Source organism: Fusarium tjaetaba (genome assembly GCF_013396195.1).
Source record: "Fusarium tjaetaba strain NRRL 66243 chromosome Unknown NRRL66243_c0000025, whole genome shotgun sequence".
Lineage (NCBI taxonomy): Eukaryota > Fungi > Ascomycota > Sordariomycetes > Hypocreales > Nectriaceae > Fusarium > Fusarium tjaetaba.
In genome coordinates, this window is record NW_023501221.1 from 36,420 (window position 1) to 63,813 (window position 27,394).

Consider the following 27,394-nt stretch of genomic DNA (forward strand, 5'->3'; position numbering starts at 1 on the left):
GCATTTCTTGCCGAGATTTCTGCGACTTGAACCTGGGGTATGGGGGAGATAGTCTGGGGAAACCAAGACGAGCGGGGAAATGAACCTTGCAACGTAACCCCATGAATCATGTAGATCTTTGACTCGAACCAATCCAACAACATTCCGAGCCGTTATCCGATGAGTGAGATGCGCTAGGAGGGACGTTTGTTGCGTATAGCCGAGCCGACGCGATGGACGAGTTGTATTGGTGATGGTCATGTAGTAATGGCGACATCCGACATGCATGGGAGGAGATAGTAGGAAGTAAGACGCGGGGAATATGGGGAGCTCGGAGGGAAGATCGATCTGATCCACTGATTAATAATGTGTTCTTGTGTTGGAATCGTTTATATACCTTCTTTCACAAAGACGCAGGAAGACTCTCTTTAGCATCATATCCCAGCCCTCAGACATTGTTTCTTCGCACTTCATCATGCCTTCAGCCGAAAAGCCCATAATCCTCCATATCGGGGACCCAATCAAATACAACCACGATCTCTACAAACAGCTCGAGTCAAAATTCACCATCATCCGCCCCTCAGCAGAAGAACGCCAACGCGGTCCCTTCCTCGAAGCTCTTGGCCAGAAGAAATGGGGCGATTTCCAGGCTGTCATGCGGCCCTTTTGGATCACAGGCGGGGAAATGGGGCGCTGGGATAAAGAGCTTATTCCACTCTTGCCCAAGTCCATGAAGGTCTACGCATCAGCTGGTGCTGGTTATGACTGGGCTGACGTTGATATCATGGCCGAAAATGGTATTCTTTACTGTAACGGAGCAGCTGCTTCGACGGAAGCTGTTTCTGACATGGCACTTTACCATATTATTTCTGTATTTAGGAATATGCAGTGGAGTAACATGGCTGCGAGAGGCAGTGAAGAGGAGTTTCGAGATGCACATGCTCATACGCAGCTTACCGCGTTCAACCCTCGCGGTCATACTCTGGGGATAATCGGTCTTGGAAACATTGGTTATCAGATTGCTCTCAAGACTTACAAGGCTCTTGGTATGCGTATTGCATACTACGACCCCTTCCCCAAATCACCAGAGCAAGAAGCATCTATCGAAGCAACAAACTACCCCAAGCTAGAAGACATGCTCGCCATCGCCGACTGCATCGTCATAGCTGCTCCCGGCGCAGGGGGGAAGAAGATCCTCGGGCGGGAAGAGATAGCCAAGATGAAGAAAGGATCACGACTGGTGAATGTTGCACGCGGGAGTTTGGTAGACGAAGAAGCTGTGGCTGACGCTATGGATTCTGGACACTTGTTTGCAGTGGGCTTGGATGTTTTTGAAAATGAACCGAGGCCGAACCCGAGGTTGCAAAAGATGAGGAATGCGACCTTGACGTGTCATACTGCTGGTGGTGCGCTTGATACGTCGATTGGGTTTGAGAGGTTGGCTATGGAGAATGTCATGGCGGTTCTGGAGGGGAGAGATGCCGTTACGCCAGTAAACAAGCACCTGTTTAAGTAGGATAAATAGAAGGAGTTAAGCCTGTAACTATAATACTAGGTCTACTATATTAGGTCTACTACTCTAGGTCTACTACACTAGGTCTACTATACTAGGTATACTATACTGGGTCTTCTATGCAAGGCCTTCTATACTAGGTAAATACTAATAGGTAAATTCTATTAGCTAAAACTTATCTAGTTAAACTACTCCTCGATTTAATTCTTCTTCTCCATCCAAGGCATACAAGCCTCGTAGATGGCCTTGAAACCAGGATATACAGCACAACGCTGAAAGATCTCCTCATCAATAGTTCTCGCCGATTGGAGCGAAGCCGCGATGAAGAAATCAGTGTAGCTCGGCTTCTCGCCCAGCAAAAACGGCCCTTTATCCTTGTTCGTCAACATCAAATCACTCAGCTCACTCATCTTGTCCGCAACAGCTTGCCAGGTCTTCTCCTCTTTCTCTGGGTCCATCAAGTCTTCCAACTTGCATCCCATTCGAGCTTCATTCTTGGCTCGGAAATACTCTTGAGCTCGTGGCGACAGGATGAGGTTCTCGCGTGGCGTGACGGAGATGCGGAATGCGGGACCGACAGCGCCGCGGGCTTTTGTTTCAATCTCGCGACCGAGATCAGAGGTCAGGGGGATTGGAGGGTCTGGGTAGGTTGATTCGAGAAATTCGGCAATGGCGGGTGAGTCCATGATATACTTGCCGGTGGGGACATGGTGGATTGTTGGGACGGTGTAGCGAGTAGAGCCAGAATCATGAGCCTCCAGGCCGCTGGTTTTCATTTGTCAGCTCGCCTCTAGGGAATCAAGGAGTATATTGATTGAATCGTTAGTGAACTCACAACTCCTTGAGCTTTGGCTCAATATCGGGGAATTCAAGGAAGATCGTCTTGTAAGGAATGTCCTTGTAGTTGAGCATCAATCGAATCTTCCAAACGACAGGGGAAAAGCATGTGTTCTTGATACATGCAAGATCATACAAGATAATCTCAGGCTGTCTGTCGGCGGCCATTGTGCTGCTGTCGATTCAAGGTGATAAGTTGAGGAGCGAGGAGTCAATGATGTGGTCTGGGGTTTGAAGGATGATGTTGCATAAAAAGATGTTGGGAGGAAAGCTGCCTGGACCTCATTCGTGCTATAATTAGTACGTTTCTGCTGTTGTGTAAATGCGGTGGCAACGAACCAGTCAAATTCCATGTCATCCCGTCCTAGCCGGATCTAAGCTTGATAAGGAATAGCTACTATGAGCTGATCGATAAGAAAGTCATAAACGAATATCGAGTTTCAAAGATACTGGAAGCTGAGCGCAGCATAGTTATCGCTCTCACTAATGGGGCAAGTTCTACTGAATTTCAAGGGTCTCCTTGAATATCCCTAGTTTTGAGAATATCTGTCCAATTATTTATGTAAAAATCGAAAACTGGAAAAATACAGCACTGGTGTGAAAGTCTTCAAGACCAAAGTCACAAGCATCCAGGACTTTGTTCATCCAATGCTCTCAAGCCACTTCAGAATCGCACCAGTGTGGCGCCTAAAGTGCAATTGATTGTCCCATGTTTGACTGGTTCCATTATTCCAGAAAAGCTCCCTATCATTGGCTGAATCAGCATCAAAGACATCTTGAGCATCCGACCTGCCTGTCTGATAAGGTTGAGAGTTCAAAAAAAAGGCATAAAGGTAAAGAGCATCCGACCAATGAGTCGCAAGATCATTGCGAGCCTATAACATGTATGTCAGGTGTTGGCGTGCCTAGCCCAGGGGATGGGAGATTGTTCCTCGAGGCGGAGAGACGTGCACCAGTATACCATCCCCTCGAGTTCTTTGAGATATTCAAGGTCGATACCAGCTGCCTGAATGGCAAGAGTCTGTTAAGAGATTGTGCTATAGTCTGTGGCTTCAAATCTTAGCAATAGAGTTTAAAGATATCCATACAAGTCTCGAGTCCCAGTATAGAAAATGCATTGTATATTTGATTGGTTGCTATATCATGGATGTGCAGTGGAGCAAGCTCACAGTTCCTCGAGGTCATCCAATAGACATGTTCACGGGGGTCACGACCAAGTCCTCCTACGCAACTCAGGCAAGACCTTCATATACTAACAAGCTTCTAAAATAAGGATAAACAGGCTAATATTCCTCTAAGTTATCTATATAAATAAACAATACAAAAGACTAGGTAATACTATTTTAGAGTACAGGTATCAAGCGCTCTCTCTTACAACTTCGCCTTAGGACCACTGCCGTTCTTACGGAACAGCACATCTGACTCAGGATAAGGGTCAAACACAATGTCGTTAACAGGGTTGACCTCCGAAGCACGATGGAACAGATCCTCGTAAACCTTGCCGTCATAGCGACCAAGGGCACTGTCAAGCTGCCAATCAGGGAACGCCCAAGCATCGACGAGTCTGACGGCGTGAGGTCGGATCTCATCGAGCAGTGAGAGAGTTCGCTTTGTGCGGGCGAGCTGAATTTGGCGAACCGTTGTGGCGGCGCTGGTGAAGAACTCGGAGGCGGAGCTTTGGAGGTTATGCAGAGCGAAGAGCTCAAAGAGCTTGTGCATGATGGCGAGGGTGTTGGGGTCGAGGGACTTCTTGGTGGCTTCGTCTTGGAGAGCTTCGTGGAAGTTCTTGACGACCTGGTACTGAGCGTAGGCAGTGGACAGACGCCAGAAGTCGATGAGGAGGCTGTTCCATGATTGCTTCTCCTCATCTCGGTGCTTGAGAGCCTCAAATGTCAGGAAAGATACACGCCATGCGAAAGCATCAACGAGGTCTTGGTCGCTGTCGAGAACGTCGAAAGCAGCACCGATATCCTGTCGGCGAATGAACTCCTTGAAGATACGGGAGATACCGTTATCAGGAGCCTTGCCGGCGAGAACAGCGCGGGCAGACTTGAGGAGGTATCGGGCGACTTGCTGGGTAAGCATGTAGTTGTCACCCTCCCATGTGACAGTAGGAAGATAATCAGCATACCAGCTGCCAATGCCGGAGAAAGCAGAGTAACCGTGACCACCGCAAGCGCGACGGCAGACTTCCAGACCCTCAGCAGCGGTGGTGGAAGCAAAAGCCTTCAGAGAGCAGGAGATGGCGTGGAGGTCAGCAAGATGATCGCTGCCAGGGCTGAGCTCTTCAGGACCAGGCTTGCGCTTAGCGTCGCCAGCATCGCGACGTTGAGCCATGCGCTTCTGGTTGGCGTTGTAGAGGTTGATCATAGCGCGACCAGTGAAGAATAGCGCATATGAAGAGGCGAGAAGGGGTAGGAGACGGTGCTGAACCATTGTGTAGTTAAGAACCTGGTTCTCACCAGTCTCGCTAGCATCAGCATCACGGTCCTGGAACTGTCGGCGAACAGCGCAGTAACGCGTAGCAATGGTGACACCACGAGCAAGAACGGAACCAGACTGGAAAACGATGGAGGATCGGATGAAAGTCAAAGTTCCGTAGATGAGAGCTGGGTTCGAAGGACGGATGTATTTTCCGGTCTCGGGGTCAACGCCAGAGAAGCGGTTCAGCATGTTGACGTGGGGAATCTTGACGTTGTTGAAGAGCAGGAAGCCGTTATCCATGGTGTTGTAACCGAACTTGGGGCCGATATCGCCAACGTGGATATCGGGAAGAGGCTCATGGGTCTTCATGTCGCGAATGGGGACGACGAAGGGATGAGGACCGTAGGGCTTGCCGTCGAGGATGAGCTGCGCGACCACGACAGCGTGGTTGGCGGCCTTGCCCAGAGAACCGATCCACCACTTTGAAGCTGTGAGGTGAGGCGAGTGAATAGTAAAGGTCTTGTCCTCGTGGTTCCAAGTAGCAGTAGTCTCAAGACCGCGAACATTGGAACCGTGACCCAACTCGGTCTGAGCGTAGCATCCGATGATCTCATAGTTTCGCGCCCTCTCAAGGAAAAGCTTATGCTGCGCCGGTGTACCCTGCTCCTCAAGCGTCTTCAAGAACATAGTAGCGTGAAGACCATAAGGCGTAGGCTCACTGATCAGATCATTGGCTGCATGATGCTCCTCATCATTCCAGTTATGCTTGACAGACAATCTCCTCAAAGCCTTACCTCTGGCAAGCGCGGCCTCAAGTCTATCTGTTCGCCCCCTGAAGTAGTTCTGCTCCTTGTCAAAGACAGGATCAGCCTGCAGAATCTTGAGAATCTTTTCATTTCTGTCGAGGACTTCTTTTGTGAAGAGGAAAGTTGACAGCTGGTCGACGTTGATGTCAGAGTTGGCGCGTTCTTGGGCCAGAAGCTCTGAACCTTGGGGGCCGGAGGGCTTGAGGGCCTTGACCCAGTCTGGATTTTGCGGAGGCATTGTTGATGTGGTTGTGTGTGGTTCTACCCCGGATTTTGGTGAGATGGAGGAGAGGTTGATGATGATGGAATGGGTAGATTAAGGGGAGAATGAACTTTATGGGGCGTCGCTCGGTCCAAGCGATGTCGGGAAAATCGATGAGGCTAAGACTTGGATACCTCGGCTTCTCTAAAAAGTGGATCATGACGACGACGCTATTAGAGGCTGCCTCGGTATGTCTGTCACTGAAAGATGATGAAAGATGTCATGATATTACAATTTGTTTATATTAACCCTATAAGCTGTCTCTAACTATTCTTTTATATTTTCTGACTCTTCTGTGCCTGAACTGTGCCGCTTTGTTGTCTCCAAAAGATGATCAGAGATATCGCCGAAGACGGCATAAAGTCCGACGGACATTCCCGCATCTTTATTCTTCCTGATCCGATCAGATAAGATAACCATGCCGAGGTTCTGCATGAGATGGGGTCCGGGGTACTCCAGATGACACAAGTAGATGGGGTTCGATCCGACTTACTCGTGACAGAAAATGGCAGGTGATCAGACCATGACTCTCTAGCTCAACGCTCTGCATCAGTCCGTTCAACGCTTGAGATATTTTTCGCTGTTCTAGACTATCACGCAAGACATGGAGAAACTAATTTCCGTATGTTCTAGAACGCGCTCGCCTTGCCCTTGACTCCGCAGCAAGGTCAGCTCTACATAGTACAGGGTAAGTCGAAGCTCATGCTTCGTCAACATCGTAGCTGATCTGATACAGTGAAGTTAGAACAATCTGGATGAGAAAGATAATCAAATAAAATAGTATAATGATGTATCTCATCGAGAGATCTGGAACTGTCCCTGTTTTGTCTGTTTATGACGTTTCTGGCCAGTTTTAGCTGAGCATGTCACATCCAACACGGATTGCATACGAACAGTATTACAGAAAGTATTTCATTTTTTCTCATTCTGGTAAGCCAAACTTTGGCTCGTTTATCTTAACGTGATATCCAAGTCATCATTCCCAAAACATGTTACTCATAGAACCGAGCTGGCATGGCTACTTCGGCGACTCAAGTGAGCCAGAACGAAACAGGAAATGAACGAGCGAGAGGGAGAGACGCGTAAAATTACATCACAGCGTTGCATATCAGAGATGACGTAGCCTCGAAGCCAGTTCCAAACATGCCTTTCACAGATTGACACGACGCATTCCGCGGGCGGACCAATCTCTAATAAGCTTTCGTATAAATAAATCCACGGCCGTGACAGCCATGATGTGCTACATGGGTCGCCCCACTTGGGCGAACTTAGCGATGTACGAGCACAGCCCTGCAGACGAAAGAGAAGAATCATTTCTTCTTCAATATTAACAGAAGAAACTTTATAATACTCTTACTTAGAGTTAAACGTCAAATCTGCTTAAAGAGATGACGTACAGGTCCAATTGCCGACGGAAAACTGGCGCTCCGAGTGAGTGCAATGCAACTCCGGGTCCGAGTCGGAGGTCCAAGTTCCAAACATCGAGGGCGTTTGTGCCGAATTCCCGGGAGCTGCCACCAACAAAAAACATGATTCTAACGTATCTAGTGTAAACAGCTTGAAACAGGAAACCTCCGAGAATACTCGTTTACACCACGTTATTTCAGCTGAGGCTTAAGTACCTCCTCATAAAAGTCATGATGTTATTCTGTTGCCTCGAATCCTTCCATCGGCTTGTTGACGCGTCCGGGTCCAGCAAACTCAATCACCAACCTCAAAAAAAGCCACCCCTATTCCCATCACATAAACCGTGCCGTGCTTACGCTTCTCCAAAAGGCGCAGTCGTATAACGGTAGCGCCAAAATGGCACTATCGTGACATGAAAAAACCCGCGGCGTTGTCAGGTCCTCAGGTCCAGAACGTGTCTCGACCAATCTTGGTCGCTTCTATTGGTGGAAGCGTAAACCTCTCCACTGGAACTAACCCCGTCGGGTACCACCCGAGGAAATACGCCTAGCCACTTCAGAAATCCCTTGAAACTCGGTACCAGCAGTAGCGCTGTTGAGCTGGTTGGTGCTGGTTATAATTATTACCCCGTTGGACCCCTCTTTTTCGTTCCTCGGATTCGAGAGACTGTAGACACTGCGTTCGAGGGATATATCATGGAGTCGAGGCTTACTTACAATGATGCGAGTTCGTCGGAGGAGGTTATCGTGAGGAGACTTCCTCCTAGGGTTATTTTCATGCGACACATGAGGACCAATTGGCTCAAGTATGCGACGGGTTTGTTGCTCATACTGTAAGTTATTCGCCAAGCTCTTTCAGGGTCCTTGCTCATGCGTCTGCAGGTCGATCAGCCAGTTAATCTACATCACCCGCCTCGGCACGGGAATGGTCCGTATACCAAACGATCCCTACGATTTACGATTCGGTCACCTCAGTCACGATAGTCCTGAAATCTGGGATGATAACCATCAATCATTCCTCCGAAGCGCTCGTCCTGTACCGGTCCACTCGCATAATGATTACACACGGCATATCCCACTGTTTGAAGCCCTCGGCTCCGGGTGTATCAGCATCGAAGCAGATGTTCATCTACGACACGGAGATCTATTTGTTGCGCATTCGCGATTGAGCGTGAATCCTCACCGAACGTTACAAGGAATGTACCTGAAGCCCCTCCAGCGCATGTTGGAAGCACGCAACGCGGGAGTAAAGGATGATGACTGGCAAGGCTTCTTCGAAATGGCGCCCAAGCAAACCGTCACCCTCCTCGTCGATCTCAAAACAGCTGGCCCGGAAACATTCGATGCGTTGAATGCTCAGCTCCAGCCTCTGAGAGACCTCGGCTACTTGACATACTGGAACGGCACAGAGAGAATAGTCCGACCTCTCACTGTCGTCGGTACCGGAAACACCCCCTTCGAGTCCGTTATGGCTATGAACTCTACCCATCGCGACATTTTCTGGGACGCCAAGCTCGAGAGTCTTGTCTCAACGGACGACGACTTCTCAACAAACCCTCCCTCGTACAAATACAACCACTCCAACTCATACTTTGCATCAACAAGGTTCGAGAATGCTATTCTCTACAGATCAAACTTTCAGCGCGTACTGGATACACCGCCGTCAAGAGAACTTGACATGTCATTGACGCAGATTGAGCAGGCCAAGGCTCGTGGTCTGTTGGCGCGGTACTGGGATACTCCCTCAAAACCACCGAATGTGAGGGATATCGCCTGGAGGGTGTTGATAGACAACGGTATTGGAATCCTGAATATGGATGATATGGGGCTTGTGAGAGGGAGGGCTAGAGGTTGGGGTGCTTTGGGCCGTGATTATCTTTGACGTAGCGAATTGTTTTGTTTTATACCATGTTATGATAGATTATACATCCAGTTTCTGATTTTTAAGCTGTTACCGCTTTGATTCATCGTGTCTTCACCAAAAAGCCATCTTCTCTTGAGCGCTAACATATCTACCCCCGCCGACTCCGTCCATCCTTGGGACTAGCTATTCTGGACCAATTATACGAGCACAATTATGATTGGTAGAAAACGTTCACAGCTACCGAAACCGTAATCCTGCTGCAATCCGTGCGTGGCTGCGCCACGGCCAAAGCTCTCCCCGCGGGGCCCTTGCCCGGCCGTAAGCATGAGTGACTGTCAGCAATCTTACGACTTTCAACATACTCCACTCGCAATACCTCGTTCCTTTCGACAAGCGATATCTTGCATATATAGTAAGAATGTCTCAAAGGCATTTAGAGATTTTCAATCCTGCGGCCAATGTTACAGGCCCATCGTCGTTCACGCAGTTCCCCTCACTTCCAGCAGAGATACGAGTCTCAATATGGACATGGGCTCTCCGACATCAAAGAATTATCAAGATCTTTCTCCGATCACACGCCAGCTTTTGTGCCAACCGAACTAGGAATGAGATTCAACTTCCTCCGCTAGAACCTGGGGGGGATGATCCATCCTACTATCCCGTTGTCGCCGGCCGTCGACTCCTTAGCAAACTTCTCAGAGTCAATGCAGAATCTAGAGAGGTGACGCTTTCTTTCCATAGGGTGCGTCTGCCCTGTTGTTTGACGGCCCATGCATCCAAACATCGCACCACCCCTTGGACTTCTGGAACGATATATATCAACCCTGAATATGACTTTCTTCATATAGAGCAAGACACGATGGCGATAGTGGACTTTGTATGCGACTTGAAGACAAAGCATGATCCACGTAACATCGGGATTAGAAACCTTGCTCTCTGTCGCAATCAGGTAGGGGGGCGCGCATACGGGCTTGACGCAATTAGGCCATCTGAAATCGAATCCTCAAAGATGCGGATGTTCAAAGAGATCATCAGCGGGCTTGATGAAGTTTGGTTGGTTTATATCCAGGCATCTATTCGGGGGATGATTGGTGGTGAAACTGAAAGGTCAACAATCCGCAAGAGGTTCTTCGAAAGGTCATTTCCCATTCACGCTACGCCACACAGCTTCGATCGTATTGGGCCTGATCCTCGTACTGTCGAAGACGATCTGAGCCATCTTCACGTCCGCAATCCTAAGCGTTTATATGACTCATGGCTTCAAGCCCTAGAAAAGATAGAAGTAAGACCACGTGAAGAACGATACCGAATTTTACTTGGCTTCAACCCTCGTCGATCGATCTGTAACCTCAGGGATGCCGAGGATTGGTTACAATCAGAAAATAGTGGCTGGACAACAAAGTCTGAAAGCACGTGGTCTTCTCAAGAACCAAAAATTGAGGGAGTTGCAGCGTCGGAAACCCCAGAATCTCGGGATGAAGACATAGGCAAAGCTGTAAGGCCGGCTTTTGGCTTTTGGCTCTTCCCGGTCGATGCATTCTGTGATGCGAACAAAACTTCAGAGTCAGAGGGTTATTTCACTACGTTTGATGTTAGGAAATACCGGCCTGAGCTGGCGCTTCGTCGACTGAATGAAGGAGACTTGGGTCGGAATGTGTCGAAAGAGGTTGATGCTCACCATGAAGTTGCCATCGAACGGCGATACTTATACCGCGGACAGACATCAAATAATCCGGTGGAACCAATATTGCCATACAGGAGACGAGCCTATGGACCGTCGCTTACTTTGGAGGATGCTTGAGTTGGCAGCTATGGTGGAACTCAAACTTAAAGTCTATCCATACGTCATTTTTATATCTAAAACTGTCTTTTTCGCCTTGAAAGAGAAACATGTACTTTTTAAATCCTGGTCTTGATTCCAAACCAGTTCCCTGCCAGGACAGCGCGTGATGCAAACAAGCAGCCCAGGCCTAGAGCTAGGACGCCCATCAGGAAGCCGCTAAGAGCTTGAGTTCCCATCTTGTCTATCATTGTGCCGCTGCTTGGAATGGCAATCAGTAAAGAAAAGCTGATGACGAAATTCATGGTTCCTGGAAACTGATTAGTGAGGTGATACTTGGAAAAAGTCATCGATCATACCGTAATATCGGCCGTAGTCTTTTGGCTCACATGTCTTGCCGACACATACTAAACTCGTTAGTTACCCATTATCTTCTAAATTGCGTTATTCCTCTCACCTGGAGTGATGGACAAGAAACCTCCAGAGCAGAAACCCCAGAGGCCTGTGAACACGTATAACACGACACTGCTGTCGCCAAATGGCACAAATAATGTCCCCATAAAGACCAACGTCAAAGCCATCATGAATATCAAGACATTGTAATGACCTAACTTGTCACCGATCAAACCGGGTATAACACGACCGAAAGCCGAAGCACCGCCGATGATAGAGACGAGCGTATAGCCAGTTTCGGCTGTCAAACCAGCCTGAATCGCAAAAGTCGGCAACAGGCCACCAATTCCGTAGAGAACGAACTGAGTAGCGAAGAACATAACACAGACCAGCGTAAAAGCCACAGATCGGAAGGCAGAGAAGTTGAGAAGAGATAGGCCGCCTTTCTTGGCTATCGGCATGTTGACGAGCTTGACAAGTCGACGGTAAGGAATGAAGCAAATCGTTCCGAGTGTGAAAATACCGAGGATGACGAAGGCTAATATTCTCATCGACCAACTCCAACCAAGCTTTGGGAGCAATGATCGGAGCATGATGGGGAAGATCACTGTTCCTGTCGATGAGCCCGTGAGGGCAATTCCGATGGCGAAGCCGCGCTTCCGAGAAAAGAGCTTCGCGACCACTGCTACAGGGATAGTGCCAGCGATAGCAGTTGAGAGTCCACCAAATATTCCAAAGCAGAGCATAAAGTGCCAATACTGTTTGCACTCAGCTAACAGAATAAACATAATAACAATCCCGCCTCCCCCAACAATGCTCATGGCGAAAGGACCGCGCTGGTCAAGAAAAGACCCGACTTGAATGGCGACAAGCATTGATACAAACATGTACATGCCAGGGATCCAACCAATATCACCAGCTGAATAATCGGAGAGCTGATTTAGCTCGAGGTAAGATTGGAACGTTCCGACAGACTGCATCATGCCTAGACAGCGTCAACAACGGGTAATAGGGCTGAAGTGGCGTTGTACTTACCATATGTAGGCATCAGGAACAAAAAGCTTCCAAAAACACATATCCAAGCTGCGAAACTCTTCTCAATGTCTACAACCGCTGATTCGTCGTCCAACACAGAGGGCGCATTCGTTGTGGCGGTCTGTGGCTCACTCGCCGCCGTCGCTTCGGCAGTCTTTTCCGGCGAAGACATGGTTGCCTGCCTTCACGTCCTCAACAGCTACACTGCAACCCTCAATACTGAGGATCTTGATATAAATGGCCAGATGTTGTTAAGGAGAGTTTGGAATTAAGGACTGAGAAAAAAAGACTGATGTCGGATACGCGATCCGACGCCGGATATTGCACCCCCAAAATGTGATTAACCCAAAAGGTGCATCGAAATCGCAGGTCTCCGCGATCGCACTCCACTTTGGCAGATTCATCATCGGAGGATTACAAATGCATTTCTGGGCAGGGTAACCGTTTCTGTCATAGGAGGGCGTTCTTCTTGCGGAGTGCATGCATGTATCTTGGCATTGGTAGAGCGGTATTCAGTGACGGTAGTCAAATATCTCCATTATTTGTAAAGTCTGAAGCCTTTTTATGAACATGCCTGAACCTACTTGAGGGAACCCTTCTCAATTCTACCTATTCTCAGCCAACTGTATACTGCAAAACATCGCCAGAAGGACTTAATTGCCCAACTCTAGTACTCCCGATGGACCAATGCTGAGCTTGACTCCGGGTCTGGTAGCCCATACAACGTCCGGATGAGCGATGTAAAGCCAAGGCGGATTTTCATGTACCCTCTTCAAAGTCTCCGCATATGCCTTCCTCCTATCATCCCCCCTTGCTCCTCTCGCCTTTGCAAACAACCTCTGGAATTCATCGTCATGGTACCCCAGCCACCATGTACCATGCGATTCACTCGATACCTTATCGTCTAGAACTCGAAAGGTAGTGTTGGGCGTCGAGTCGAAGCAAGCAAGGTCCCCAATGTTCTTCCGCAGCCCTATTGACCGTGCGTACTCTGGACGATTCGTGTCAACCTCAACGTCTACTTTGAAACCAATCGCTTCTAGAGATTTCTTGACAAACTCGGTTATCTTGATAGCGTGCTCCGGCATCCATTCTGGCGTTCGAAGGCGAAGAGGCTTGCTCAAGTCGAGGTGCTTAATGAGTTCTTTCGCACGCTCGGGGTCATAGGGGATGGGGCTTAGGTTTGCTTCCTTGAAGCCGAGATGGTGAGGGCTGACGACGGTGGCAGCTGGCGCCGCAAGGCTCAAGTAGACTTCCTCAACCAGGGCTTGGTTGTCAATGGCGAGATTGGCAGCAAGGCGCACCTGCGGGGAAGAGAAGACTCCCTCTGGGCAATTGAGGTAGTAGATGACGGACAAGGTGCTCAAAACTCTTCCCCACTGCAACGAGGATTGGAAGTCAAGAAGATTCAGATCGTCAATGCGTTCCAAGTTCAACGCCACATCCACTTGTCCGCTTTGCAAAAGCTTCAGCCTTTCCTCACCACTGCGGGCTGCCGTAGCAACGATCTTCCGCGGCCAGTCTGGATGCTGAACAGGATGTACTAGCTCTAGCGTTGCAGAGCCAATGTTGTCTTGACGTGTAAAGTTGACAACGCGATATGGACCTGTACCAAGGATTGGCTTCCCATCGACGTCTATTCTCGATGGCCAGAAGTCATTGAGGACGTTTAGCAGATCTGGGAATGGCTCTTGATACTGAATCTTGACAACACTCTGATCCTCCGTGGTGAATGTCGTTTTGGCAAAATAGCGACTGTAGCTCCAGGACATGCCGAAGTAATCGTGTGAGTTAAGAAAGCCTTTGATGTATTCGACAATGAGGGGGGCGTCACAAGGCTTCCCATCGTGAAAGAGGGCTCCGTCTCGAATGTGAAAGAACCAGGTTCGCTGGTCGTCTGAAACGTCCCATCGATCAAAGAGCCCTGGTAGGACCTCGCCGTCTGGCTGCCACCGAATTAACGGTTCCAAGACCAAGCTCTTGAGGGCGAGGACACTGTTATCGTCGGTTACTTGCGTGGGCAGCCGGAAGTCGACATTTTCAAGAACGATGCGAAGAATATCAGACATATTGAGTTTAAACTTGTGACTTGAAGTGAAGTTCAGTATCTAAGTCGAATCAACATGGCTTCTTATCATAACTTCTTATCGATTACTCTGTTCAATGGTTTCTAAATGTGGACGCCGCCCCACGTCGTAGATGATACCATAGCGGATTGCAATGGCATTGGTCGGGAAAAATCGAGGAGCAAGTTCACAGAAATACTTTCTTCTCTGTGATCCTCCCATACTGCTCTGATGTACTCCCATGTCGCATTGGCATTTCGGTACTAGCTTGTTGTCGCATCCCCAGACTATTATTGCGCCATCACCTTATCACGCTCGTCTCAGAAAGCTATGCACACTTCGCCTAAATCTATAGCGCGATTAGAGATGAGAATATTTCCATGCTCGGTGGTATTCTACTTCTGGGGTGCGATCTAGGCGATTTAGATCCATACTGCAAAAATATCGTCCGCTTTTCTTGACTAAGGTGTTGCGCTCTATCGGGCAATTTCGTGTTCATCATCAGTCATGTTTATATAACTGCGAGATTGTTCCAAGGGTTGACGAGGTAAAACAAGTGACCAAGTTTAAGGCAAAATGGCACATCAGATTGACACTCACAGTCACAGTGACGCTGAAGTCGCGACAAAACCTAGCCTCGACGCCAAAGTCAACCCTGTGTCGGACACTGAGGTCATTGATCCTAGCCTTGACCCCAATGCAAAGTCAGGTTCCAAATGGCGTCGCATTGCTGGGTTCTTCTGGGACTCGATTGATGGAGATCCCAAATACCGTGCATATGTCAGACGGTTGGATTTGATCTTCTTGTAAGTAGTGCCGTCGCTTCTTTGCATTGCATTAGCGAGACGCCTAGCTAACGACGCATAGTCCAACGGTTTTGCTTGGCTACTTCATCAAATACTTGGACCAGACCAATTACAGTGAGTTCTCGAGCAAAGTTCACCATGACCCTTCGGCCCTCGTTAACACTTCTTAGGTAACGCCTTTGTCAGTGGCATGCAAGAAGATCTCCAACTTTACGGCAACGAGCGCAACTGGCTTGGCACATGGTTTAGTCTAGGCATCATGGTCGGTACTATCCCGGCTCAGATGTTGCAGCTAAGCCATATTCGCCCTTCCATCTTGATCCCTACTTGTGAGATATGCTGGTCGGCTTTGGTTATTGGCATGGGTTTCACACATAGCATCAAAGTGGTAAGACATAGTTTCCCATTCTTGCAAGATTTACTGGCTGATATACCAAAAGATGTATGCTTTGCGTTTCTTCATCGGCTTGTTCGAATCATGCGCCTTTCCTGGATACATCGCCATGCTTGGCAGTTGGTATGGCCCCAATGAGCTGACAAAGCGTCTGGCCATTCTTCTCGAGGTTGAGTCTATTGCCAGTATGTTCAGTGGATATCTCCAAGCTGGCCTTTATAGCAGCATGAATGGGCGCAACGGCCTCGCTGGTTGGAGGTGGCTGTTCATCATGGACGGAGTCATCTCAGTCCCTGTGGCCATCTGGGGTCTTTTCGGACTACCTGATCACCCACACAACACGAGAGCCTTTTACTGGACAAAAGAAGTGAGACAGTTTCCCAGGGATATCTTGCTAGTAAACTTACTAATTTACTAGCATATAAAGTATGGCCAGGAGCGAATTGCCAAGTTTGGCGTCACAGAGCAGATCAAGCTGAACTGGGCTGAAATCAAGCGAATATACCTGGGATGGAGAATCTGGATGTTTGTCCTCCCGTATACGTAAGTCACAACCTCACTCCTTTTGAGAACGAAGTAGCTCACAATTTAAAGCATGGTCGCTGCCTGCCACACAGCTACGAGCTACTTCAACCTCTGGCTCAAAGCAGAAGGATACAGCGTGCAAAAGATCAACTACTTGCCAACTGGCGGAAACGCCCTTGCAATTGTTGTGACGGTGGCTTGGGGCATGATCGCAGACCGAACCAAGCAGTACTACTGGCTGATTTTATCACTCACGCTATTGATGATTGTGGCCAATATTCTGCTTTCAGTCTGGCACATTCCAAAGTCCGCTCTCATGTTTGCCTACTACATCTCCTACGCCGGCTCAGCATGTACCCCTGTGCTGATTGTAAGTTCCCTAGGAGTGTTCTTAAGCTCATAGCTAATGCATGAAACAGAGCTGGACATATGGGTTGAATGCTGCTGATCCCAACACGAGACAGCTTTTGGTGGCTACAGCTAACCTTGTGTCATACGCTTGGGTCCTCTGGGTACCATGTGAGTATCCGAAAGCATAAGAAATGTCACCGACAGAACTGACTTTCCTGCAGTGGTCCTGTTTCCGACGTACGATGCGCCAAAGTACAAGTATGGTTATCAAATCTTGATCCTATTTGGTGGAATCGCCATTCTAAGCATCACGGCGATGAAGTATCTGTATAGCCGGAAGAAGTAGCTCGGCAACTCCTTGCTTGAGGGTGAATTGTTGCTAGTGTAGTCGAAGAAAATTTGAGTCAGATGAACAAGAGTGTAGACTCAAATCTGTGGAATAACATCAAATACTAGGAGTCGGATAGGTTAACGTTAGAGTGGAAGATTTAGGCTTTTTATGTAGGCGAGTATGGAACACGAATGAATAATTAGGACAGTTATAATCACCATCTTTGGATATCCAAGGCAGCAGGAAGTCTTCATATCATTGACAGGCAGCTCAAAATCCGGCGTTGTTGGCTTGTTACCTTATCTATGCAGTGCTTCTTCTGGCGAATGACCAACGACATTTACTACGCATTCATGTCACCAATGACATTTATATGGTACGAAATGACGTGCTCGGCTGATGTGGATACTGAAAATCAGAAACAGCTTCAAATCGCTTTTTTGATCCGTATCTTGACCCCGTTTATGCAGTACATGCTACACTTTGAACTCTCAACCTCTCTCCATTGTAGATCACGCCCACCAAGATTAAGAAGAAAAACTCCCATAACATGGAGGACTTGTCTTCGTTGAAACAGACTGGAGTCGCGCTGGGTCAGAAAACGCTATTTACTACCCTCAAGGGTGACAAAGTCTCCTTATCTGAAGGCTACATCCCACTACTGGTGAACCTCACTGTTGAAGATAAGGCGGCCAAGGGTTTGCGAAAGCACAAAGGCGGCAATGCAAGAGAGGAGGCGGTATACGTCTCTGCACTTGAGGCCTTACGAGACAATCGGCTCTTACTTCTCTCTGGCGCGAGTGGTTCAGGAAAGACAACCTTTGCAGAATATCTGATTTTCGGTCATTCCGCGGGTATTTTCCAGAAGGACAGGGACCCAGTCCCTCGCAACGAAGGCGGCGAGACACGAAACGAGACATCGAGTGGGTTTGGAACGCGGTCATTGCTCTTCACAATCACCAATAAGCAAGACCTCGCAGATGTCGAACGAAAGCTACCAGAGATTCTACAATCTTGGGACAGTAGAGAAAATGGAAGCGAAAAGGAGGAACTACTATTAATATTGGATGGCATTGAAAACTCAGGATCCGAAGGAATAAGGAGTCTGGCTTCTATAATCCGCACTATTACTCCAAAGTTACACGTTCGGGTACTCATTCTGGGTCGAGATGATGCTATCCAAGATTGGGACCTGCCCCCCGGCTTTTCGAAGATTCAGCTACTACCACTGCTGGCCATTCAAAGGCGACAACTGGCTCGGAAACTATCTCTAGATGCAGACTTTGGTTCTGGAAACGCTGCTTCAATACCAGCTATATTTGCTCTGTCTCTTGCAGGCGGTCATGTTGGCGATACCAGCGAAGCAGCCTTGGATGCTTGGCTAGTACTTTGCTTTCATTCTCCCGAGAAGCGTCAGGCTTTGCTACAAGGCGCATGTAGCGCATGGATGCACCAGAGGCATACCCAGCCCAATGAGCTGTCGGAAGCGACTAAGAAATGGCCATTCGTCTCGTGCACTGCAGTCCAAGAACTCTTGGTGGCTGCTCAGCTGCAAACGGCATCTTTTCAAGAGAAACTGCAAGTCTTTGGCCAAGATGCCAAGTCAGCAGTGCCGATTGTTCGAAGTCTTCTGTATCGGTTCTCAAAAGGAGAAAGGCAAGAGACGTTCATCCGTGAACTTCTAAATCAGCATGCCTATGACCTTGATGGGGAGAAAGCCCAATATGCTACACTTATGGCCTGCGAGTTCATAGACCCTCACAATGTACCCTTGGTCACCCAGGTTGTCGCTCGTTTGCTGAAGGTGGCCAAGCTTGGAGCCCTCCCATTTCCCTATCGAATTCTAGCCGGTCGCTACCTCTCGCTATTTGGAGATCTTCGCGAATTGGCTGAGTTGGTCGAAATCCCAGGAGGAACGAGCTTCTTTGGATCCTCAAATCATCCGAACTCCAGTCCTGTTCATGAGCTTCATCTCGGACCCTTCAAAATCGGAGCGTTTCCGGTTGTGAATCGAGACTATGGAGACTTTGTGCGGCAGACGGGTCGTACTTGGCTGAGTCAAGACGGCTACGATCCATATACACAGAACGAACCAGCAACAGATCTCACGTGGTATGACGCCAGAGCGTACTGCCAATGGCTCACACAAAGATGGAGGGAAACAGGTAAAATAAAGCCCAGTGAGACTGTACAGCTACCTTCGGAGCCACAGTGGGAGAGAGCAGCCAGAGGAGATCGGCATGAGTCACAGGAAGGAGAGAACATTTATCCATGGGGCACCAACTTTAAAGTAAGTCTATCAAACGGCGAAGAACTGGCGCTGAATAATAAATGTGCCGTTGGACTATTTCCCCAGTCTCGCTCACCGTTTGGCTGCTACGACATGACGGGTCAAGTGTGGGAATGGTGCACAACATTATGGGGAGAAGACATGACGACGCCAAAGTTTAAATACCCTTGGTTAAGCTCAGATGGTCGTGAGGATCTGGACGCCGACGCGTCAACCAGGAGAGTTCTGCGAGGTGGGTGCTTTTCGAGTGGTCAAGCCAAGGCGACGTGCACTTATCGCGGTAGTCTTGAGCCGACTGGGTTTTGGAGGGGTAACGGGTTCCGCATTGTGGTCGTTTCTGAGTAGTGATAGATAGCCCCAGAGAGAAAATACGAGTCAGGTTGCGGTGTAACAATCAATGGGTCTGATGACACCATCGCTTTATCCCCACCTACCTAGGAGGATAAATACTCCACACCAACAGCACATAAGAGGTATTATAGCATCAACAGATAGGTACAAATATGCCAGTACTTAACGACGTTCAACTTGCAGGTCCCAAGGACCTGGCTCCTCTTGTGGGGAGTGGTGAGCCTATCTATGTCATTCTCACCAGCTCCAACGATGAGGAAACCGGTGTACCATGGTGCTCTGATGTCCGGGCTGCTCTACCACTTTTGAAAGAAACCTTTGATAAGCCGGCCGGACCCAAGGCTATCTATGAGAGCGTTGGTCCCCGGCCTGGGTGAGTGACTATTACAATCAATGTTGAGAGTGCTGGCTGACGAATCCACAGATGGAAGAAGCCAGATAACCCTCACAAACTCGCTTGGAGCATTTCAGCGATCCCAACTGTTATTAGGTTCGAACTTCGCAACGGGGAAATAGTAGAAACTGGGAGGCTTGTAGAGGCCCAGGTATATGAGGAGGGAAAGCTACAGAGCTTCGTGTCTTAACCTGTTTAGATAATTGGCCGGCTTGAGGGAGATTCGACCGGCAAGCTATTGATTAAGCTGTGAATGGACAATAAGACATATGGGGAACATCAGATGAATATGTGTATACCTTTTATACATTACGGGACTTCTTTGCTGCGATCTATACCATTACCCACTCATGATTGCATATCCTACAGACTATACAACCTGCCTTTACACATAGGAGTCTCATGCATAGTCCTTGGTCTGTTCATCACACCAATCCCAAAAATCAGCCGCAATCCCACTACCGCCATCCTCTTTGGTCTTCAAGCTCTGGACAAGATCCTTCCTCGGGCTCGGGTGCCATCTTCCCCAAGGAATACCATACCTACCACCATCCCCAAGCTTGATCTCTGTGCTAACACCAGCCCAGAGTTCCGAGTATGCCCCTCGCTTAGGTGGATGCAGAAAGACTTTGTTCGGTACCCTGAGATGCCACGGCACGCGGTCCCAGATATTGGTTGACAGGTTTCCTGGGTTCTGGCAAATGCAGATAACTCCATCTGAACGCACACGTCTGTCGAATTCGGAGGCGAGGAACCAATTCCCTGTCTTCGAAATTGTGTAGTTGTGTGTTGGATCTTTGGATTGTTTGCCGGGAGTGAGCTCAGCCAGCGAGATACCGCCAGGAGGGGCCATCATGTCCATTACACCTGAGCCTGTGAAGATGACTCGAGTCGAGGGACCAGGGTTACTTCTGGCTGTTTGCTTCAGCACGGGGAGCAAGAGTTTGGTGAGGAGGAAGGGTGCCAAGCAGTTTATTCCCAACTGAGGCTCATATCCTTGGGCAGTAACTTCGTGTGATGGTGCGGCGCTAATGCCCGCATTATTCCATAAAACGTCCAGACGCGTCTCCTGCGCAAGGAAGGCAGATGCACAAGCTGCCACGGAGGCAAGATCATTGAGATCAATGTGAAGAGTTTTGAGGTTGCCAGTGCTCTCTGGGTATGCGGCCTTGATGGTCTCGATAGTCTTTTGTGCTTTGGTGGCGGACCGGGCTGGAAGATAGACTGTGCCTCCTTTGGAGTAGAGCATATTGACTAACTCCAGGCCGACGCCATTAGTGCCACCCGTCACCATAAAGACTCTGCCTTCTAGTGAAGAAACATTGTCTTCAGTGAAAGTTGGCTTGGGTGGAAATAGTTGCGTCCAGGCGGCTTGCATGTTGTTAGATTAAGAGATAGTGACGGAAAGCCGGGCACAAGTAAAATAAGTTGGGATTCTGCTTTGAATGAATTTTGCAGGAAGGAAGAGTAATTATTCTTTTTATATGTAAACATGTTTCAGCTTATCAACCCAATGCTGTCTTTTTCTTCATGAATTCTGACACCCTGGTCATTCAGACTGTCAGATTGAAGGAACCGAGAGTATTTGTGGTCAGAATGCACCCTTGGCGTCAGCGCCCTTTCACAACTACCAGGACATCGATAATGCAATGGGATTGGGTTTACTGATAAGTAATCTATCATTCAGCTTTGCAGAGATGCCAGAGTTAAAGGCCTTTCTCCCCGCTGAGACCTCCAAAAGTTAGTCGTCTGAAGTATCCCACTATCCATCAAAAACCACCACCGCTTCGCAAAAGACTCGCCAACCTCCCATCCCATCGGGTCCCAAGGTACAGTCCCCCATACTTTTAGACTTCCATACTGCATATCACGCGCAAATTCTTCTTCGTTAATAATGGAGAGAGACTTGAGAAGTTTGTCCCGCAATGATGCCCAGGGTAACATGTCCAGGTACGACAGGTGAGGCACGCTCTTTTGTAATTGAGTAGGCGCTATATCAGGTGGGAGAGTATCGGTCAGGGCTCTAATGTTAAAGCCTGGTATTTGCTGGCAGTTGAGGTCGAGACGTTGGGCTATGACGGCCAGGGCGGTGGCGGCGGTCAGGTCGGTCAAGATGAGGTAATGACTATCCATTGTAGGCTGCTCAGATGTGTATTGGGTATGAAAGAGGCTTGCATCAAACATCTCTGTAACCGCCATGCTTGAGCCCTCTGTAGATGATTGCCCAGGACTAGAACCCGCATCTCTTCTCACAAGGGCTCCTGCAGCCTCATTGACCTCATACTGTGCCGCTTGCTTCTGTTTGCCGGCAAGCCGTGACCCTGGAATAAAGTCAGTCATGCCAATCCGCGTAGGAGCGCAATCATGCTACATACGCCTGGCTCTTTGGGACAGCCTGTTCTGGATCCGCTTTCGCTGAGCAGGGTCTGGGACGGCAGTCCAATCATCTTCGGTAGATTTCACAAATGGCTCCCAGTTAGGCTTCATGGTGGATAAGAATGATTGAGTCTGGGAAAAATTGAGAGAACGCTAATGTGAAAGAAAAAAGATGACTGAAGGCTGCTGATATTGTCAACTTTCTGACAGTCAGACTTGTCAGACTGCATAACCGAGATGAGTCGTCCAATCACAAGCGCGACTAGTCCATACACAGTTAGTATCAAGTCCTGGGACTGACCCTTATCCAAGCGAGCATTTGGTAATTATAGGACAAGGGAAGTTTTCAAGACACGTATATTTCTCTGACGTGCCTTTGAATATGGAACGGATCGTATCCATAATCCTCGAATACTTTGATGACGCCTTAAGATTTCTAACTAAGTTCTATCTGCTAATTTAAGCTCTCGACCACAAGTTTCACACAGGATGACTACATCATCATCTCAATTGGTTGCAAGTGGCACGGGTCTTCCTTTCCTCTATATTTTTCAACAACAAGTAGACCATAGTGAAGTATATACTTCAGCATTTTTGAAATTTGACCAAGTTCCATTCGGAGGCTGCTGAACCAGCGACAGCAATAAAACGGCTATGAGGGGCATAGCCGTCGGATTAGTTCCAAAAGTACAATACTCCCCATCTCTCCATGAACATGCTCCTCAAAAGCATTTCGCAGTGAAAAGGCAGCACGTATATACTCCGCAACATCCTTCTCTTCATCCTCAACTTTACGTAGAGACTCTTGAGGAAAACAAAGGGTTTCCTGCTCTCTTGAGTCATGCAAACCCAAGGCTGCCTCCAGCATGCGTTGGCTAATTATGGCTCCCTTTTCAACCAACATTCTAACTATATCACCGCGGACACACTTAATCGCATTTAGTAGCGGACCCTCATCATCTGATGCTGGCCTAGCATTGATGTCACAACCGGGCGTCTTAAGAAGTCTATCGACGCACTCAAGAGTCCCCGAACGAGCTGCATCGTATAGTGGAGTGACGTGAGATTGAGCTTCGGCATTGACATCCGCCCCATATTCGATTAGGATGTCAACCAAATCTGGAATACGTGCATAATGCAATGGGGTCCTCCCATCACTGCCTTGTGCGTTAACGCTTGCCCCTAATACGAGAAGCATGACCACGGTTTCGGTTTTGGATTCTTTGACAGCCCAGTGTAGCGCTGTGTACGTAGGACCTCTACCAAAAAGCTGGAAGGTCTCATTCGGGCTAGCACCATATTCGGTAATCTTAGAAAGTGTTTCCAAGTGCCCGCCGAGAGCTGCCAAATGCAATGCAGTCCGACCATGCTGGTCTTTCTCGTCTACACTGAGACGGAGAGTGTTGATGACAACTTTGTTACCGTTCTGGGCTGCCAGGTGGATCGGCATTCTACCGAAGTTGTCTCTAGTAAATTGATCCGCGGGTTGCCCAGGATTGGAGATTAGGGCTCTCGCCATGTCGTCCATCTCTGAAGTAATCGCGCAGTGCAATGGTGTTATTCCATCAACACCTGCTGCTTTCACATTTGCCCTCTTTTCGACAAGTCTATCAAATGCTCTGCTGTTGCCGTTGCAGATGGAGTAATGTAGTGGTGTCCAACCTCGGATATCAGGAGCATCGATATCAGCTCCATTCGAGAGCAAGCCGTCTATCCATTCGGGGGCTTGATCTCGTTTCCAAGCTGTGACATAATGTAGCGGGGTCCATCCGAGGATGTCTCGCGTTCTAACGTATTTCTTTGCTGCCTGTGGTACATGTCCAAGAGATACAAGACCATTGCCCCGCAAGAAATACCTCATTCGTGTCATCCTTTCGACTATACACACGACTTCATCTTCAATATCAGGGCAGGCAACTAGGTCGTGTAGTCGTGTAAAACCGCAGCTGTTGATCTCATTTTGCTGTCGATCGCTGTACGTTAAAACGCTGAAGCCCCCGCTCGTCTTACGACGCTGTCGCTCATATAGCATCTCCAGCTCTTTCCGAATCGGGCGGTAGCGGCTTTCACTGAGTCGCCTTGATAGTCTTTCATGCATGAGATCTGTCTCGTGACGCTGGTACTCACCATATTCTGGTACCTTGGGCAATAGCGCTAGACCTCGCATGAACTCCATCACTATCGCGACTGTTCTTCTGAGGCCGAAGCTATCCTCGCGAAATTGACTTGCTAGGTCCAACATGCTACGGTAGGAGTCATGAGCTGCTCGCCAATTTGAAACCTTTTCATGCTGTTGTGCTTGGCCAAACACTATTTTAACAACACAATCTAGATCTCCAAGGCGTGCATATGAATCAAGTGGAGGAACAAGAGTGAGGTAGGCATGATTCAAGTCCATGAGACCTGAGCTTCTGATTGATCCTGCCAGTCTAGCAAGGCCAGTGCCACGAAGCCGGATATTGTTCCATTCGCCTGGTATGACTGATCCTAATGCTTCCATCTCTGATTGTTCATCGATTGGTGCTTTCATCTTCGAAACAGCAGCCCACAGAAAGGCATGAAATATGTGTCTGGCAAAAAGTTGCTCTAAAGTGTCGTTGGACTGAATGCAGAAAGTGGTTGCCGTGGAAGGGGTTGGAGGAGCCAAACCCCCAGCATTCGCCTTTGTCTCCGCTTTCGGACCCAACAGAATCATTGGCATGATCATGTTGTTCCTCTTCCTCTTCGTCTGAGTGTTCAGCAGTTGGTGACTTGTAATGGCCTTCACAGAGCTTTGTACCAACAACTCTCCATGCCTCGCTATATCGTTCTTGGATTTGACTATCTTCGATTTCCTCTAGTTTGGGGGCGTCTGTTGGCAACCACCAATCGAATGCCTGCTTCAAAGCCTGTGTGTGCTCTTCCAGAAGTATCAGGCCGCCCCTGATTTGGGAACTTCTTTTACGGAACCATTCATCATCATCCCCGATCCTTGACCTTTCGGCTGTGCTTGAAGTGAACTCTCGCTCTTTGTCGATTGAGGCGAGCCACAAAGACAACACCGAATCAAGTTCATCGATGCGTGCTCTCCATAGCCTATTTTGAACATTCAACTGTATAGAGACTGGAAGCGACTTAGGTTGCTCGCCTTTTGCGCGTGTCTCGACCTTAATGCTCCAATTCCAAGTAGGGGGGTCAGTGGCGGTCCAAGGGCATAAGGTATTCATCGTAACTTCAATTGCCTCAACAAGAGAGTTAGCTTCTTTTGAAGCTGAACCACGCCACCCGGATAAATGCGCTAGATGCTTTCGAATGTTCAAAGTCTCTTGGGCAGCATTGTCTCTTCGTTCCACCATGAGGCCATCTTTATTAGGGTCATCGCCTTGAGCTGGTCGTTCCATATTCCCATCCCCCCCAGTTTCGGAGTTATCCTTACCCTCAACCCTTCGCAATACTGGCTTTTCTTTCAGAACCACTGTCCAGGCTCTGTCTTTGGAAAGACTGAAGTCAAACCCATCAACATCGTTCATCGGTCCACTTCCTGGACCTAGGTTTGGGTCACCAAGGGCCAGAGCAAGTCCATCCAGCTCGAACCCGTCCCTCAACTCTGAGCAATATACAGGTGCAATGAAACCAAGACGAACGAAGGCTCGAAGGATTGTCATGATTATTACCGCGATGAGTTGGCCCACTGAAGCTGACCAATGCATGGCCCTGAGGCCGATAAACTGGATTATGAAACCGGCTAGACAAATCCCTGTTGCAACAACAGTAAGGTCGAGAGCTGGGCCTGAATCCAAAGCTGAACGTGAAGATGCGTCTTCATTGTCATCTGACTGAACGGACGTTGAGCTCGCCTCATTGAGTAGTGGCTCTGCTGATGAAACGGACTTTGGTCTACCCTTCTTGTTGCTGGTATCCCTTTGCGAAGTAGTGACGACCTGTGGAAATCGTCGAGGATATAAGGCGAATGATCCAAAGATCTGATCACTCACAACCTGTTTCTGTTGAAGCCAAATCATTCTCATCTCGCGACCTGAAGCCGGTTTATATCCGTCCTCTGTAGTACTCCGATCGACAACACGGGCACACAGCAGCATTCCAAAAACGAGGACCAGTGTACCACCGGCTGAAAAGGGAAAAGCATACCCGAGAACCTGTTTGTCGTCTTTCTTGAATTTCAGAGTTGGATAGTAGGTGATGAAGCCGAAGTAGACTAACACTCCGAGTTGGAGCAGAATGCCAAAGCTTGCAACCATGTGTAAATGACCTCGGTCAACCTTATGATGCCTATTTAGAGTGATGTTTGGGGCGTGCGTTGTGGTTTTCCTTAGAACAATCAGCTCAGACGCCGGAGCAGACTGAGGTTGAGCTTCCTGTCCTCGAGATTCAAGGGGTATTGGCGTTGTGACCTCTGGATCCATGCTCTCTCGCCGCGACCTAATGCTGCCCCAAAGGTTTCTCATGCCGCCCTGAAAGTAGTGACTGCTGTGATTGCGCGACTTTGGCACTCCGTGGATCAATCTCGAAAGGTTAAAGACGCTGAAGACACCTTTTCTCCGTTTATCTCATTCTTCGTTAGCTTTAAGGAGAACCCAAGAGTGGAGGCACAAACCTTTAATCACCAGATTTTGTTCAATGGCTTCACTCAGCTTCATGAACCTGATGCGTTTGATCGTCCCGCCACTATTCACTGGCGCAAGATAGATAAATTCTGTGACAGGGGCCTTTCCCTGGCATCTGACCACATCCCTCCCGTTCCATAGCTCGCAGGTTTCCTGAGACGTGGATGACATGAGTTCCATCTCTGCAGATGATAGGTTCTCTCTAGACCGGCCTATGATAGCCTTAAGCCAAGCCGGTCCATCAACTCGGATCGCACTAACAATAGTTATAATGATGCCAAGGGGCGCTACTGCTAAGATGATGCAGTCGGCCCAGCCCATGGATTGACTCAGGAATTGCATCGTGACACGTTCCCCAAACAATGCAAGTAAACTCTTCTGAGTCAGTAGCTACAACAGAGAGGACCCAGAATGAAGACTTACGGGGCAAGGTCCGAGAATAGGTTGTTACTGAAGTCATCACCGGAATCTGCACGGGTTGGGACGAAAAGAAATGCGAAAAACACAAAGATACAACGAATGAGATGCAGCATTTTAACCGAAATGCCGGAAGTGCCGTCGATAATGCAATCGTATTAGATAGGCAAGAAAGCGTGGCGGTTATAGA

At 48.5% G+C, this 27,394-nt stretch overlaps 12 protein-coding genes across 12 annotated transcripts; 6 read left to right on the forward strand and 6 right to left on the reverse strand.

Annotated features, from left to right (window-relative positions):
* Window positions 1–454: 454 nt before the first annotated feature.
* FTJAE_1267 (alcohol dehydrogenase) lies at window positions 455–1,495 on the forward strand (the record flags this gene model as incomplete). Its single annotated transcript, XM_037345739.1, has 1 exon — window positions 455–1,495. The coding sequence occupies one exon, from the start codon at window positions 455–457 to the stop codon at window positions 1,493–1,495; it is 1,041 nt and encodes a 346-aa protein (XP_037211556.1).
* Window positions 1,496–1,692: 197 nt separating this feature from the next.
* Window positions 1,693–2,497, reverse strand: FTJAE_1268 (glutathione S-transferase; the record flags this gene model as incomplete). The annotated part of the gene is made up of 2 exons (XM_037345750.1): window positions 1,693–2,257; window positions 2,328–2,497. The coding sequence occupies 2 exons, from the start codon at window positions 2,495–2,497 to the stop codon at window positions 1,693–1,695; spliced, it is 735 nt and encodes a 244-aa protein (XP_037211557.1).
* A 1,203-nt stretch (window positions 2,498–3,700) lies between these two features.
* Window positions 3,701–5,797, reverse strand: FTJAE_1269 (acyl oxidase; the record flags this gene model as incomplete). Its single annotated transcript, XM_037345761.1, has 1 exon — window positions 3,701–5,797. One exon carries the CDS (start codon window positions 5,795–5,797, stop codon window positions 3,701–3,703), a length of 2,097 nt encoding a protein of 698 aa, XP_037211558.1.
* A 2,126-nt stretch (window positions 5,798–7,923) lies between these two features.
* FTJAE_1270 (uncharacterized protein) lies at window positions 7,924–9,109 on the forward strand (the record flags this gene model as incomplete). Its single annotated transcript, XM_037345773.1, has 2 exons — window positions 7,924–8,060; window positions 8,110–9,109. The coding sequence occupies 2 exons, from the start codon at window positions 7,924–7,926 to the stop codon at window positions 9,107–9,109; spliced, it is 1,137 nt and encodes a 378-aa protein (XP_037211559.1).
* Window positions 9,110–10,100: 991 nt separating this feature from the next.
* Window positions 10,101–10,892, forward strand: FTJAE_1271 (acyl oxidase; the record flags this gene model as incomplete). The annotated part of the gene is made up of 1 exon (XM_037345784.1): window positions 10,101–10,892. The coding sequence occupies one exon, from the start codon at window positions 10,101–10,103 to the stop codon at window positions 10,890–10,892; it is 792 nt and encodes a 263-aa protein (XP_037211560.1).
* A 98-nt stretch (window positions 10,893–10,990) lies between these two features.
* On the reverse strand, window positions 10,991–12,471 carry FTJAE_1272 (transporter MCH4; the record flags this gene model as incomplete). Its single annotated transcript, XM_037345794.1, has 4 exons — window positions 10,991–11,181; window positions 11,231–11,278; window positions 11,329–12,249; window positions 12,300–12,471. 4 exons carry the CDS (start codon window positions 12,469–12,471, stop codon window positions 10,991–10,993), a joined length of 1,332 nt encoding a protein of 443 aa, XP_037211561.1.
* A 481-nt stretch (window positions 12,472–12,952) lies between these two features.
* On the reverse strand, window positions 12,953–14,368 carry FTJAE_1273 (glutathione-binding gsiB; the record flags this gene model as incomplete). The annotated part of the gene is made up of 1 exon (XM_037345805.1): window positions 12,953–14,368. One exon carries the CDS (start codon window positions 14,366–14,368, stop codon window positions 12,953–12,955), a length of 1,416 nt encoding a protein of 471 aa, XP_037211562.1.
* A 573-nt stretch (window positions 14,369–14,941) lies between these two features.
* FTJAE_1274 (pantothenate transporter liz1) lies at window positions 14,942–16,787 on the forward strand (the record flags this gene model as incomplete). The annotated part of the gene is made up of 8 exons (XM_037345815.1): window positions 14,942–15,171; window positions 15,233–15,285; window positions 15,342–15,559; window positions 15,612–15,932; window positions 15,984–16,108; window positions 16,160–16,460; window positions 16,510–16,609; window positions 16,663–16,787. The coding sequence occupies 8 exons, from the start codon at window positions 14,942–14,944 to the stop codon at window positions 16,785–16,787; spliced, it is 1,473 nt and encodes a 490-aa protein (XP_037211563.1).
* Window positions 16,788–17,322: 535 nt separating this feature from the next.
* FTJAE_1275 (ser thr phosphatase family) lies at window positions 17,323–19,407 on the forward strand (the record flags this gene model as incomplete). Its single annotated transcript, XM_037345826.1, has 1 exon — window positions 17,323–19,407. One exon carries the CDS (start codon window positions 17,323–17,325, stop codon window positions 19,405–19,407), a length of 2,085 nt encoding a protein of 694 aa, XP_037211564.1.
* Window positions 19,408–19,565: 158 nt separating this feature from the next.
* FTJAE_1276 (duf953 domain protein) lies at window positions 19,566–19,997 on the forward strand (the record flags this gene model as incomplete). The annotated part of the gene is made up of 2 exons (XM_037345837.1): window positions 19,566–19,786; window positions 19,838–19,997. The coding sequence occupies 2 exons, from the start codon at window positions 19,566–19,568 to the stop codon at window positions 19,995–19,997; spliced, it is 381 nt and encodes a 126-aa protein (XP_037211565.1).
* A 210-nt stretch (window positions 19,998–20,207) lies between these two features.
* Window positions 20,208–22,294, reverse strand: FTJAE_1277 (light induced alcohol dehydrogenase Bli-4; the record flags this gene model as incomplete). The annotated part of the gene is made up of 3 exons (XM_037345848.1): window positions 20,208–21,149; window positions 21,653–22,128; window positions 22,183–22,294. The coding sequence occupies 3 exons, from the start codon at window positions 22,292–22,294 to the stop codon at window positions 20,208–20,210; spliced, it is 1,530 nt and encodes a 509-aa protein (XP_037211566.1).
* A 541-nt stretch (window positions 22,295–22,835) lies between these two features.
* Window positions 22,836–27,129, reverse strand: FTJAE_1278 (ankyrin repeat; the record flags this gene model as incomplete). Its single annotated transcript, XM_037345859.1, has 3 exons — window positions 22,836–24,753; window positions 24,833–26,714; window positions 26,778–27,129. The coding sequence occupies 3 exons, from the start codon at window positions 27,127–27,129 to the stop codon at window positions 22,836–22,838; spliced, it is 4,152 nt and encodes a 1,383-aa protein (XP_037211567.1).
* Between the last annotated feature and the right edge of the window lie 265 nt (window positions 27,130–27,394).